This window comes from Agelaius phoeniceus, chromosome 4 (genome assembly GCF_051311805.1).
Source record: "Agelaius phoeniceus isolate bAgePho1 chromosome 4, bAgePho1.hap1, whole genome shotgun sequence".
Lineage (NCBI taxonomy): Eukaryota > Metazoa > Chordata > Aves > Passeriformes > Icteridae > Agelaius > Agelaius phoeniceus.
In genome coordinates, this window is record NC_135268.1 from 44,913,396 (window position 1) to 44,925,808 (window position 12,413).

Genomic DNA, 12,413 nt, shown 5'->3' on the forward strand with positions numbered 1-12,413 from the left:
CAAAATTTGGCATAAGGAGCTTGGCAGATAGTTTTCCTTCCCACTCAAGGGTTCTAACAGGATGGAAAATAAACATTAACCACAGCCTTAATTTTGTGCTTGAGAAAACTGAACTAAAGAAATATTTAGTCACTTTCCCATGCCAGGAAGCAAGTAACAGATTTGGAGACAAAACTTCAACTTCCAGCTGAAAGTATTTTTGCCAAAGCACAGCAACTCCTTTGATAGCTGTGCATTGCAGGTGGAAATTTTTGTGGTAATGTTGTCAATTCAAATATTTTGTAGCCTTACCAAGTTACTATAAAATAAGGAAAAACGACTCCAGCTCCCTGTTCATCATTGCAAGCTTCAAAGAAGTAAGCTGCATCAGCTTCTGGATGGTTTGAGCAGTAATTTACAGTAAATTGGGCGATACTAGAGTGTGCACAGGCTCTGAGCCAGTGGCATGGCAGATGAGACACTGCCACCTCCTGGGTTCTGCTGGCAAACAGGATGCTGATCCAACATAAAACCAGAACTGCCCTTTAAATCAAAACCTTTATGCTCCTGCAGGGGAATCCTGCCTAAGCCATGAGGGTTGTGTTTTTAATCTCCCGAATGAAGTTTCACTCAAAGGGACATCAGAGACTCAGCAGCCCAGCGCCCTGCAATGGGCTGTGAACAGATCCCCAATTCAGAGCCCCTTGTGTTGACATTGTGGCAAATGCTTCCTATTTGTGACTGGCTTAAACTGCTCTGATTTATTATTTATTGCTGTTGACCACAAGGTTTGTTTTGAAAAGATTCTGCTACTGGTTTTCACCCAGTTTTCCCTATGTTTTTCAGCTCAATGCAATGGCAAACAGAGCAGCAGGGAAGGGCTATGAAAATGAAGACAACTACTCCAACATCAAGTTTCAATTCATAGGCATTGAGAACATCCATGTTATGAGAAATAGTCTGCAGAAGATGCTTGAAGGTAATATTCATTGGGAACTTCATTGGGAACTAGAGGAAAATAATTGATCCTTCTGTCAAAGAAGGCAGAATAACTGCTCTGTAATCAGCAGCAGAGAAAAATAGTATGGAAAGCAATTTTTATCTATTGCAGCTGTATGCAGCTGTCTGCTGGCTAATGGGGCTTGTGCAATGGAGCATCATGGCAAATACTGGTTGGTGATTTCTTAATTGTGAAAAGACCTTGTTTCCTGGCTGAAATCCAGATATCATTTAATGACAAAATTAATTTTAATTCTGTACACCTTACTGCTACTCTGTCTTTTTTTGAAATTTACATTTCAATGGTGAAATAAAAAAAAATCCCTTATTGCTGACTTCGAGGCTAGTGGAAAATACCAGCTGATTTTTTTTAAAGCTCAGAAAAACTATGGTGGGATTTTCATATAAGGTAGTTGAGCATTTTAGACTGTGAATTTTAACAGAAACTTATTCATGCCCTGCATAGAACATATCCCATCAGGTCTAGTAATGAAATTTACAGACAATGAATGTAACAATTCATCATCTTCAATATCCCATGGAAATTACTACCATTTGCTTTATAAATAGGTAACAGTATTTAAACCAGCAAAGCTGTTCTGCCATTTCTTATTTGCAGTACATAACTGTTTAGAGGTCATCTGGGAAAAGAGCAGGGATAAATAAGCCATCCTTGATTTTTAACAAGCAAATAGGAAATAGTGCTCACTCCACCATGTGTCCATATTTACTTCATGTACATCAACAACAACTTCCATCAGCTCCCAGATCAGCTTCGTTTAACTTACTCTTGACTTGATGCTCTGCCCATGCTCTTTTACTCTTCATCTGTCTCCCACTGAGTGCATGCAAATGTAAATTTGAAATCTAAGGGCTTAAATTTTCCATGATAGGGAAGCCATGCTCTATTTTCACATTAGAGCATTTTATGGAAACCAGCATTAAGTGGGATGCAGGTAAAACATCTATTCATGAGAGTTTTCTTGGTCTAAGGAAAACAGTGGTGGGGAAAACAGATTTTTTGTTCACTAGGAAGTCTTGTTTGGCTAGGAGATAGGCTGGGTGAGTAAACAGGTCCCTTTATTTGTTCAACTCAGGACTATCAATGTTAAAATAGTAAACAACCAGTCTGGCTGCACGGGCAGTACTGTGTATAATTTTTGAGCCAGAAGTTCATGAGACTGGTCCATGGCCCAAACTTGCATGTAACAAGGTAACCTGAAATGCATTTAACGCTTCAGGCTGCTTGGAGGGCACAAATTCTTAGCATCTATTTTCAAATAAGCTGTATGGTTAAAACATCTGCTTTTTTCCTGGGTTTTATATTTGCTGTGTTGAAATCTCTCATGTAGCAACTTGACTGATAAGATTAGAAATCAGAGAAGTTAAGGACTTCCTAAAAGAAAAATCTTATGACTTTTAGTGTACTAGGGCTTTCCTCATGGAAGATGCTAGGTAGTTTTTTATAGTTTTCCTTTTGCACGTGTCTCTTAATCTGTTTTTCTGGTGATCTTTTATCTGACTTGAGCATACAAAGAGACCTAGAACCAAAAAGGCTGTCAAGGATGATAAAACACATTTAATATGGCTTTAAATTTTTATCAATTAATACCTCAATAATATATCAATAATTATCAATTAGTGATGTATTATCAATATCAATAAAAAAAGATGTAAATAATGAAAAGAATACATAAATAAGCAATATCACTGTACCTGTGTGAATCTCAAGTAAAGCATCATACTACTCTTTACAGAATGGGTCTGCTGCTCATGATCTGTGGTAAGACTTTATAAGGTGCATAAAACCTTTGAAAAGACAAATGGGGCTGATGAAAACTGATTTTAGTTTAATGTGAGCTGTATTGTTGCTTAGAAGTATACAGCATGGAAGAGGACATCAAGATATACTTGGCCAGATGTGTTGCTGAAATACAAGGCCAGTTTCATTCAATTTACTGGTGCTAAGCAGAAGTGAAGAACAGAGGATCTTCACATGCCAGACTGCAGATTATTTGCAATATACAATTTTAAATAACTTCCAATGCTAAGAAAATTTGAAAAAAAAAAAATTAGTATTCAGTTTTGCATTAGAAAATGCACTTATATTAGGAATGTATTCACTTAATTATTCATTATTTTGGGGGGTGGGGGGCAAAGGTGAGGAAATACATTTATATTTATAAAAATATCAATATTTTATTTTAGTAGCTGAAAAATTTTTCAGCTTTGTGATTTTACTAACTTTATTTCAAGCCAATTTATCTTATTTTAACATATATTTACCCTAGCAAAATGTTAATTTTTGGCTAATTATACCAGCATTATAAAATTATCAAATTTTTAGAATAAGTTTTTTCTCAGAATGTGCAAAAAATTTTGAGATTTGACTGTGCTATGGAAGTGAAATGCATTTCAACATGATGGAATTTCCTTTCAAAAAAAGTATAGTATAGATTTTTATTTTTCTCCATTTATAGATGGGTCTATGTGAAGAACCTTGAAATATCTTGATCCTGTATGCCAACTTCCTTGAAACAATTTTTAACATTAGAATGACATTACACAGGGACTTTTCCTGCTAAAGATCCCAGGTCTGCCTGAGGCTGCTGTTGGCACTTGGGATGGGGTGGGCTGTGCTGCACACCCAGGGCCAGCTGAGACCTGACTCCCGTGTGTTGTGCACTGAGGTGATGGCCCCACATGCTCCCTGTCTGTATTTAAACAGCAAATATCAGCTTCTCCTCCCCTCAGACCAGGAGCAGCACTTGCTGATGTAGGAGCAGCCCCCTGGTCCTTGGACTTCTGGGGCAGATCAGGCAGTGGGTTTGGCCCAGGGTAACTCTTCCTTCCTGTGCTTATGGCTGGCCTGCCAGGAATGGGGGACTAGTCCAGCACACCCCTCTGGTGCTCCTGCTGGTGGGAGAGGCAGTTTCCAACATGTGCCCTTTTTCTTCCTCCCATTCTGAGACTTGGGTGCATTGCTGGAATTCCCAGAGCTCTGCCTCTTGGCTCTTGATTTTCCTGTGCATGAAGCAGGCTGTATTTCTCAAGGATTTTAGTACCTTTTCTGATGAGATGGAAATGCCCTTTCCCTTTAGGATAACTGAATTCATAATTGAACTCAGTATTAGGGTCCAGATCAGTTGCCAAAGTCATGTGAAATATACAGTGTATGCATTTAGGACAGCATGAACTTTGCACAGTGAAGTGGTCAGCAAATATTGACCCCAATTTCGGAGTGGGAATGAGCAAAGCACTGTTTCAGCCTTACCTTGGGCTTTTGTAAATAGAGACAGCAGCTTCAGCCAGTATTCAGCCACTAATTGGTCATGCTTCCATCTGCACAGAAACATTAATCATGTGAAAAGCTGTTTGCTTTCAGGGCTGCTATCTCTGCATCTTTAAAAATATCCTCCAAAAATTACTTTTAAAATAACCATCTGGAAGGGGCCTTACATATAAACATTGCAAGACTTTGTATGGACACATTAGGCCATTTTGCCTCTGAACTAAATGGAGTTAGGACAATCAGATAGTTCAGATATGGTATAAACTCTGTCTTTGGCTTGTAAAATTAAATTTCAATTACACTGAAGGAAAATAAAGCTATTGGCCAGGGGCCATAATGGCCATAAATAATGGAGTCTTTTAAGATTTCCAGACCACAAGAGACTTACTAAGACATTAGTAATTGACAGATCATACATTAACTCAGTAAAAGCCATGATATTTTTCACTGTACTCTGAAAATTAATTTCACTGGCTAATATATTTTTTCTTTAAAAGACAGTATAACTCTACATGGATCAAAATAAAGATGTAGTCTTTTTATGGGGTGATTTTAGCATCTTAGCATTGAAAATAGATTGCACCAAATTTCATTCAGTATGTGTTCTGCTGGATTGAGGTACCTTATTTAAATTCTGATTGTTTTTTTTCTTCTGATACCACAAACTCCATTATTAAAAAAATAGATACTTGGATACAGCAGAATAGGAACTTAGAGTAAAAGCTTTTTTCCTTCAAATGTGGCATAGAGTTTGGAAGATTTTCAGGAAAATATTTTCCTTGATGGATTATGTCTTGTCTTCACCATCAGAATACTTTTTGACTCCAAGTGAAGTTTTAATAAGGTTTAATTCAGGGATGGAGAACTGTGGAGTGAACCACTTTAACTCAAGCACCTTCATCTGCAGTGGTGCTGGGAGTAGGAGGCAGGGGAACCACTTAGGTGTGTGTCTGCCTGTCCAACAGCAGAAATCAAATGCTTTCTGTTTCCAAGCCCTCATCATCAAACACATGAAATCCTCCCAGGGGTTTGAAAACTTCACTCCCAACACAGTCCTGGAAAATACATGCTTCAGGGAAGAATGGATTTGGATTTGCTTGCAATAGGCTTTATGACAACTTCTTTTTTTAAATTAAATTAACATATTGGGTGAAATTTGACCCAGCCCCATTTCTCAAATACATGTGTTTCTCAAAGGTTAAATTTGGCAGAGATGTTCAAAACATGAGCATTCTTTTCAAAAGATGCATGTTTTACACAGTGGATATCTGAAGAAGAGGTAACTCCGAGGCTGAACAGTCAATGAAGCTTAAGGGACTCTAACTACTGTGCATTTAAAATGTATCTTATTTTGCAGTTTGTGAGCTGAAATCACCTTCAATGAGTGACTTTCTGTGGGGCCTAGAAAATTCTGGCTGGCTGAAGCATATCAAAGCCATTATGGACGCTGGCATTTTTATTGCAAAGGTAAAGTGTGTAAAATGAGAACAAAACTTGGAGTAAGCAGATACAGAAAACGAGGACCAAGTTCTCTGCTTATGGGTAACATCTCTTATCTCTTCAGTGATGTTATACCTGAAAAAAGCCCATCTTGCAGTGCTTTGTGTATGAGGAGAGATGATTCATAGGTGCTGTTGTGTTGATGCTTTTCTAAAATAGTAAACAAAATCTTGAGTTCTTTTGTGCTGAAGCCTCTACTAGCCTGTGTCTTGTTGTGGCAGACATTTGAATGTCCTTACTTTACTCCCCAAGAGTGATTGTTACTGTTTCTTTCCCTATTTGCCCTGCCTCCTCCACTGGTTTCTGGGCATTTTCTTTGTGGAAGTGGTAGTTGTAATATATACATATAGCTATATATAATGTATAATAAGTTATATTATACACAATATATAGCTACTGTGTTATCTCCTCTGAGTTATCAGGCAACCAACCAAATTCACCTCTTGAACCAACTCCTGTGTATTACCATGGCCAAATTTTAGCAGCTTCTACTTTTATTTACTTGAAAATTCTTCCAGAAAACAGTTTTGGCTTTAGTAAGAAATTATTTCCCCTACTCTCCCCCAAAGTAATGTAGACATTTGTCATCTTCCAGCAGTAGCTTTAATTTTGTTGCCCCCAACCTTGTGCTCTGCCTTTTACTGCTACAATTCTTATTTTTGAGATTACAATTTCTTATTGGCCATTTTATTCACATGACCTACTGCCCACAACTGTGCAGATAAAAATTCATGGGTTTCTCTCCTCACTAACTGCTTGATTCTCTTGCATTGCTTTTGCCTTCTCGGTAGGCAACTGTAGTTTCTTACCTGAACAGCAACTGTACAATAAATATACATATTATTACTCCCAGGCCTACTCCTTTTCATTATTTCATAGGAATAAGGTTATTTACATTAGCTTTGCAGTTTTTCCCCAGTGGTTAGTCTTATTATCCTTTGTGCATATGCTTGCTAGCCTAGTGCCTTCTGACATGCATTTTGACCCATTCTTATTTGTACGGTTCTCAGGTCTCTGTTCTTGGTCTTCTGCCCACAGGGGTACTATTTTTGTCTCTTGAGATAAACATAGATAATTTATTATTATTTCTCTTTCCCTGTTAAGCCCAAAATTAACATAAATGGTTTTTCTTTTCTTCCTCTACAGTATTTTTCCTAACCTACTTTATTTTCTACTTCCTAAATTCAGTTCTCTTTAGAAATGATAAAAACCAAAACCCTTAGAATTAAAAAAAACAACCACCAACCCTCAAATTCTAAAAAAAATACAACACCAGACTCTGGAGAACTCAGTACAATTTCTTCTTTATGTGTTTATGTATAAAATGGAATCCTCTCTCCCCAATTATTACATTAAAGATACTGATAAAATCTTGCTTATTAGATGTGGAAGTTTCCCACTACCACAGACTTCCCCAGAAGCCTTTACAGCATGTCACCAGTGCAATGCAGTGTGCTGCAATGATGTCCAGGCTAGTGATGGCATTGGAAGCAGACATTGCCTTTAATGACATTACCATCAAGATGAAAAATAAGGAGCCATATTGCAAGTATGGCTACAGACATTGCCTTTAATGACATTACCATCAAGATGAAAAATAAGGAGCCATATTGCAAGTATGGCTATGCTTTTAGTGGCATGTAAGTGGCATGAGATGTGTTGGAGCATCTGAATCTGTTGTAGGTAGTTGTCTGCTCTGACAGATTGGTGTATTTTAACTGAAACAAATCCCACATCTTCCTGTAGTGGAGCATAAACAGGTAATTCTCAACCACCATATTGCATGGCCTGGGGTGAATTAGAACGTTTCAAATTTATAACATTTCATTTGATTTTCAAATGACACAAATAACTTTATTTAAGAACTCTGTGGTAGAGTAAAAAATGAATGAGCTTTCAAAGTTTCCAAATGAATACTTTCTCTATGGCTCTTGTCTCACTTTTTCTCTCTTGCCATTGTCTTCCTCCCTGCTTGTGAATTTTCTGACTTCTTCTGTATCCTTAGGCTGTGGCTGAGGAAGGTGTGAGTGTGCTTGTTCACTGCTCTGATGGCTGGGATAGGACAGCCCAGGTTTGCTCTGTAGCAAGCCTTCTATTGGATCCATATTACAGAACTATGAAGGGATTCATGGTAAGCAGGTTCTCACAGAGTAAATGAAGTAGTATGGCATCACTTCAGATGAATGTCTTTGTTTTAAATAGGAAACAAATTGTCCATAAATATACCCTTTTGTTTTGTTTTGTTTCTCTTAAGTAAGAGGGAAGGCTTCTATATGTTCATGTTATAGTCTCCCAATTTCTCTATGAAACATTATTCAAGGTGGGGATCAGTTGGTCACCTATGTTTGTTGTTTTGGTTTTTTTTTTCCTAATCTTGACTGAGAAACTTTCTCATAGCCCAGAGAGCATTTGTGAAAGCAAGAATTTGTACTCATTTGAAATGAACATTTTAATTTTGAGTGTCAGAAGTATGTCTTTTCTAGACATTAGATTGCAATGAGCAGCTATATTGGAAAATCTGCTCCTTTCACAGGTCAATCAGCAGTAGTAAAGCATCTAGAAGTGGTTATCAAGTTACTGGTCACATGTTAAAAAGATGTTTGAGACATTTATAAGTTCCATTTTAGAAAGCAATGAAACAAGATGTTTGAAGTTGTGCTGAAATACTGGCACTCTCTCTGCATCCATGAAGAGTTTCCCTGAGCTGGCAAGCAGTGCTCATTATTTTTCTGCCAGTTCTGAAAATTACTTAGTATTCTAATATTGCTTGCTTACATTGTTCTTGCTTGCCACTTTTCTGATAATTCTAAGAATTAACTGGGATTCCAACACTTGTTTGCACCACCCTGCTGCCTGCTTCAACATGTCAGCTCCACTCCACAACATTGAATGCAATATTCTCATTTCAGGTGTTAATTGAAAAAGACTGGGTTTCCTTTGGCCACAAATTTAACCACAGGTAAGGCAGTGCTAAGGTTTTCCTCTCTATATATGTATATGTTTATGTAGTCTGTATCTGCTGCCATTCCAGTTCTTCTTTGTTGCTGCCTTATAAAACTCAGCAACAGAATGCCCCAGGAAACTGTCATACTCTTTTCTCCAACTATGAGATTTAGCTGCCTGGAAAAGTCAGAGTGAAATATTTCTATATATGCACTGCTAAGGGGAGTCCTGCTGTGAGCACTGAGAGGTCCATGTGAGTATTTGTGTGTGTATTTTGCTTGCAAAACCCCTTTGGACTCCAGCAGATCTCCTCTGAGTGCCAAGGCCCCTCACATAAGTCCCTGTTCATCAAAGGGGCTTCTACATCTTCCAAGGCAGTACTTAATCTTAGGCATGTCTGTGACTTACCTATTACATAATATATACTCTTCCTGTTATAGTCTGTTCTAAAAAACCAGCAAGATCTGCTCAGAAACATCAGGCAAAGTGGGTAATTTATTTGAACAAGTTATTTTGAACATCAATCCAATGTAAATGCTATAATGTAATGAAAAATATTTGAAGACTTAATATATTTAAACATGGGTACATTTTCACCTTTTCTTTCTTTCATGACTTTACTTCTATTTTCTTTAAAAATTAAAAATGCAATTTTTATATTGGGGTTCAATTACATTATATTGCTTGATTTGAATATAAATTTGTTATAATTTAAAAAACCAACAAAGTTCAGAAAATCTGAGCATCTTCACAGCACCTGTGAAATTCCATAGGAATTAATACAGTTCATATGATACTGTCAGTTGATTTTGATTATCAGTGGCACAAGGTATTATGAAATGCAATAACCACTGATAGCTTTGGTTGGCTGTTCACTATTGCTATATTTTCTTTGATGGTAATAGAAGTTTCAATTTTAGATATTTATAAAATTCTACTCTGTTGGCATATGTAAATATAAATGCACATACACCCCCCAACCTCCCTCCCCCGAGAATAATTGATTGAAAATGCTTCTTCCTATTATATAGACTTACAAAATACCTTTTATTTCTATGTGTATTTTATTTTCAGTCTCCTTTTCTTCATTGCAAGTGGTTCCAAGAGGCATTTTTATACACAGAAAGTTTGCATCATTTTTTAAGTAAAAATATAGTAATACTTGAGATTTTAGAAATGAATGCCTAGGATGTACCTTGCACACTAAAGTGGGGGTTAGAGTTAATTCAGTTTTCTTACAGGAATTCAGGTTATAATTGGATGTATCTTGTCTTGTTTCAGGTATGGCAATTTGGATGGAGATCCAAAGGAGATATCCCCTGTTATTGACCAGTTCATCGAATGTGTTTGGCAGCTAATGGAACAGTTTCCTTGTGCCTTTGAATTCAATGAAAGATTCCTCATCCACATACAGCATCATATCTATTCTTGCCAGTTTGGGAATTTCCTGTGTAACAGCCAGAAGGAGAGAAGAGAGCTGAAGTATGAAAATGCTTTCTTTAGTAGCATATTTATGCATGGGGTTCTGTGGCTGGTGGTGTATTGAGCAGTCAGACATTCTCCAGTTTGCATGCATGTGTTTCATAAGGCACAGGGTGTGTGTCTTCTGGCAACACAGATTAATACCAAAAAAAGTTGATCCTCTGCAGTGTAGCTGTGCTGGGAGCATAATCCATGGTGTGCGTGACAGGGATTAGTGAAAATTGACGAGAGCATTATGCCTTCAGCCATGTGGGGCTGCCTTTACTGCAGCCCTGACTAAATACAAGGCAAGCTGGCCCTGTAACTCCAGTATGAAATGATGGTAACTCTAGTTAAGTTCTCAGTTTAAGAGTTACTGCTCCTCTATGTTTTAACCTGTCTTTGGATCTCATGTCAGGACATTTTAGTCCTGCTCTCTTAGGTACTTCCTTATGAACATCCTTTTTGTCTGGTAGCCCTCCTTAGAACTGAGTCAGCAGACTGTCCTGCTGTCCTTCTGGCCCCAAAGCAATTATGAATTAATTTATTTGCCCTGAGGCCCAAACAAAGACAGCATCATGATTCCTGGCAGTGCTCATGTTTGCATCTGCTTCCCAGGGCCCTGGGTCCTTGATACATGATGACATCCATTGCTTTTCTCAAGCAGCCTGATGATGTCAGCAGTAGTAATGAGAGGAGGTGCTGCTGGCTGCTGCCATTTGCTCCCTTTCACTGCTCAAATGCAGAGCAGCCACAGTGAATGTCCATTTAAAATCAAAACCTTCACAGATCACCACATCCCAAGACCCAACTGTGTAAGAAATTGCAGCTCAGTGGGATAGGAGTGCTTTTAAATGCGGGGATCTCTTTGGTGCAGAGATCTGTCTGAAAGCTCACTTTATGGAAATTATCCTCTCCACCTCACAAAGGAACCAGTCTCTCCACCTACTCATTCTAGCTGTTTTTGCTTTATGGGAAATGCATCAGATTTTGCTTTTAGTGAGCTGCAAGGGAATTTGGGTCTCTGTTTCTCTATGCTTGTAACTTAAGTCTAATTCTGTCAAGGAAGCTGATTGTAAACTGGAAGTATGGAGGACAAGAATGCTGCATCTAAGCTTTAGCTATCCCTGAATTGTAATAGAGGCTTTAATATATTTTTATTTAATGTATTGTTTTTCAGAATCAAAGAAAGAACGTATTCATTGTGGGCTCACTTGTGGAAAAATCGTGCCGATTACCTGAATCCTTTATACAGGTCAGACCACAGTCAAACCCAAGGGACCCTGCACCCACAGATAGCTCCATGCAACTTCTTGTACAAGTAGGTACTACCACTTGCTGCTGGGAATTGTAGCATGGGTTAGTACAGAACAGAATGCCTTTGTATATACGTATTTCCTGTTCTATAAGGCCATTGATAGAGAGTAAATTCAGTCTCAGATGCAGGATGTTTGTTCCTTGTGTGCTCATAGTGAGCCAACACCTCTGCACCATTCCACAACAGAGTATTAGTCTGAAAAGAAGATTAAGATTAAAGCTATATTGATAGTTGTGTGTCCTAATTTCAAGGTTACTCACTTCTTCCACTGAGAAATGCTTCTTTCAGTCCTGTTGTCATCTGCTGTTTCTAAATTTACAGTCACTTTAACTTCTTCCATTCCAAGATTATGTGATGTTAGTTTGGATCAACTGGTGTCAAAAGTAAAAAGGATCTTTTCAAGAAATCATATGATTTCATTGCTAAAACATGTATTTTGTAAAAAAAACCCAGACTTTGCCCATGGTGTTATATCAGGTAAAATGAAGTTAAGTTTTTTCTGATATTTCATCAAAATATAACAAAATACTATCACTTCAGAAATGTTACCATTGACATTCTGAGTTAATTAATTGTGCCATTACTCTTAAACACACTTTGGGAGAACTTGAATAGAAATTCATTAAAACTGTCATTTAAGTAAAACAGATTAGTTTGTTTTCCAGTTGCAAGTAATAGCACCTGTTAAAAAGTCAATAAAATCCTAAATGACAGAAATTGAATTCTTTCATGTCTATATACCAGGTCACATCCACTTTTAAACAATTTAAAAATAGTCATTAATCGTATTCTTTGGGATAGTGGGATTTATAAAAGAAGTACTGATACAGCAGATCCTCCAATGGATAAGTAATCCTGTTGATTTTAATCTAATTACTTGGGTGCGTAAAGATTTCCAAGCATGAGCTATCAGATGATAAA

General features: G+C 37.5%; 1 protein-coding gene across 2 annotated transcripts in view; it reads left to right on the forward strand.

The window, feature by feature from the left end:
- The window catches only part of MTMR7 (myotubularin related protein 7), a 41,808-nt gene that overhangs the window by 25,379 nt on the left and 4,016 nt on the right, over window positions 1-12,413 (forward strand). For both annotated transcript variants that reach the window (XM_077177487.1, XM_054632749.2), the window contains 6 exons: window positions 826-958; window positions 5,628-5,737; window positions 7,776-7,901; window positions 8,680-8,729; window positions 9,995-10,195; window positions 11,355-11,495. In XM_077177487.1, the coding sequence (XP_077033602.1) occupies window positions 826-958; window positions 5,628-5,737; window positions 7,776-7,901; window positions 8,680-8,729; window positions 9,995-10,195; window positions 11,355-11,495 (761 nt within the window). The remainder of the gene's footprint in view (window positions 1-825; window positions 959-5,627; window positions 5,738-7,775; window positions 7,902-8,679; window positions 8,730-9,994; window positions 10,196-11,354; window positions 11,496-12,413) is intronic.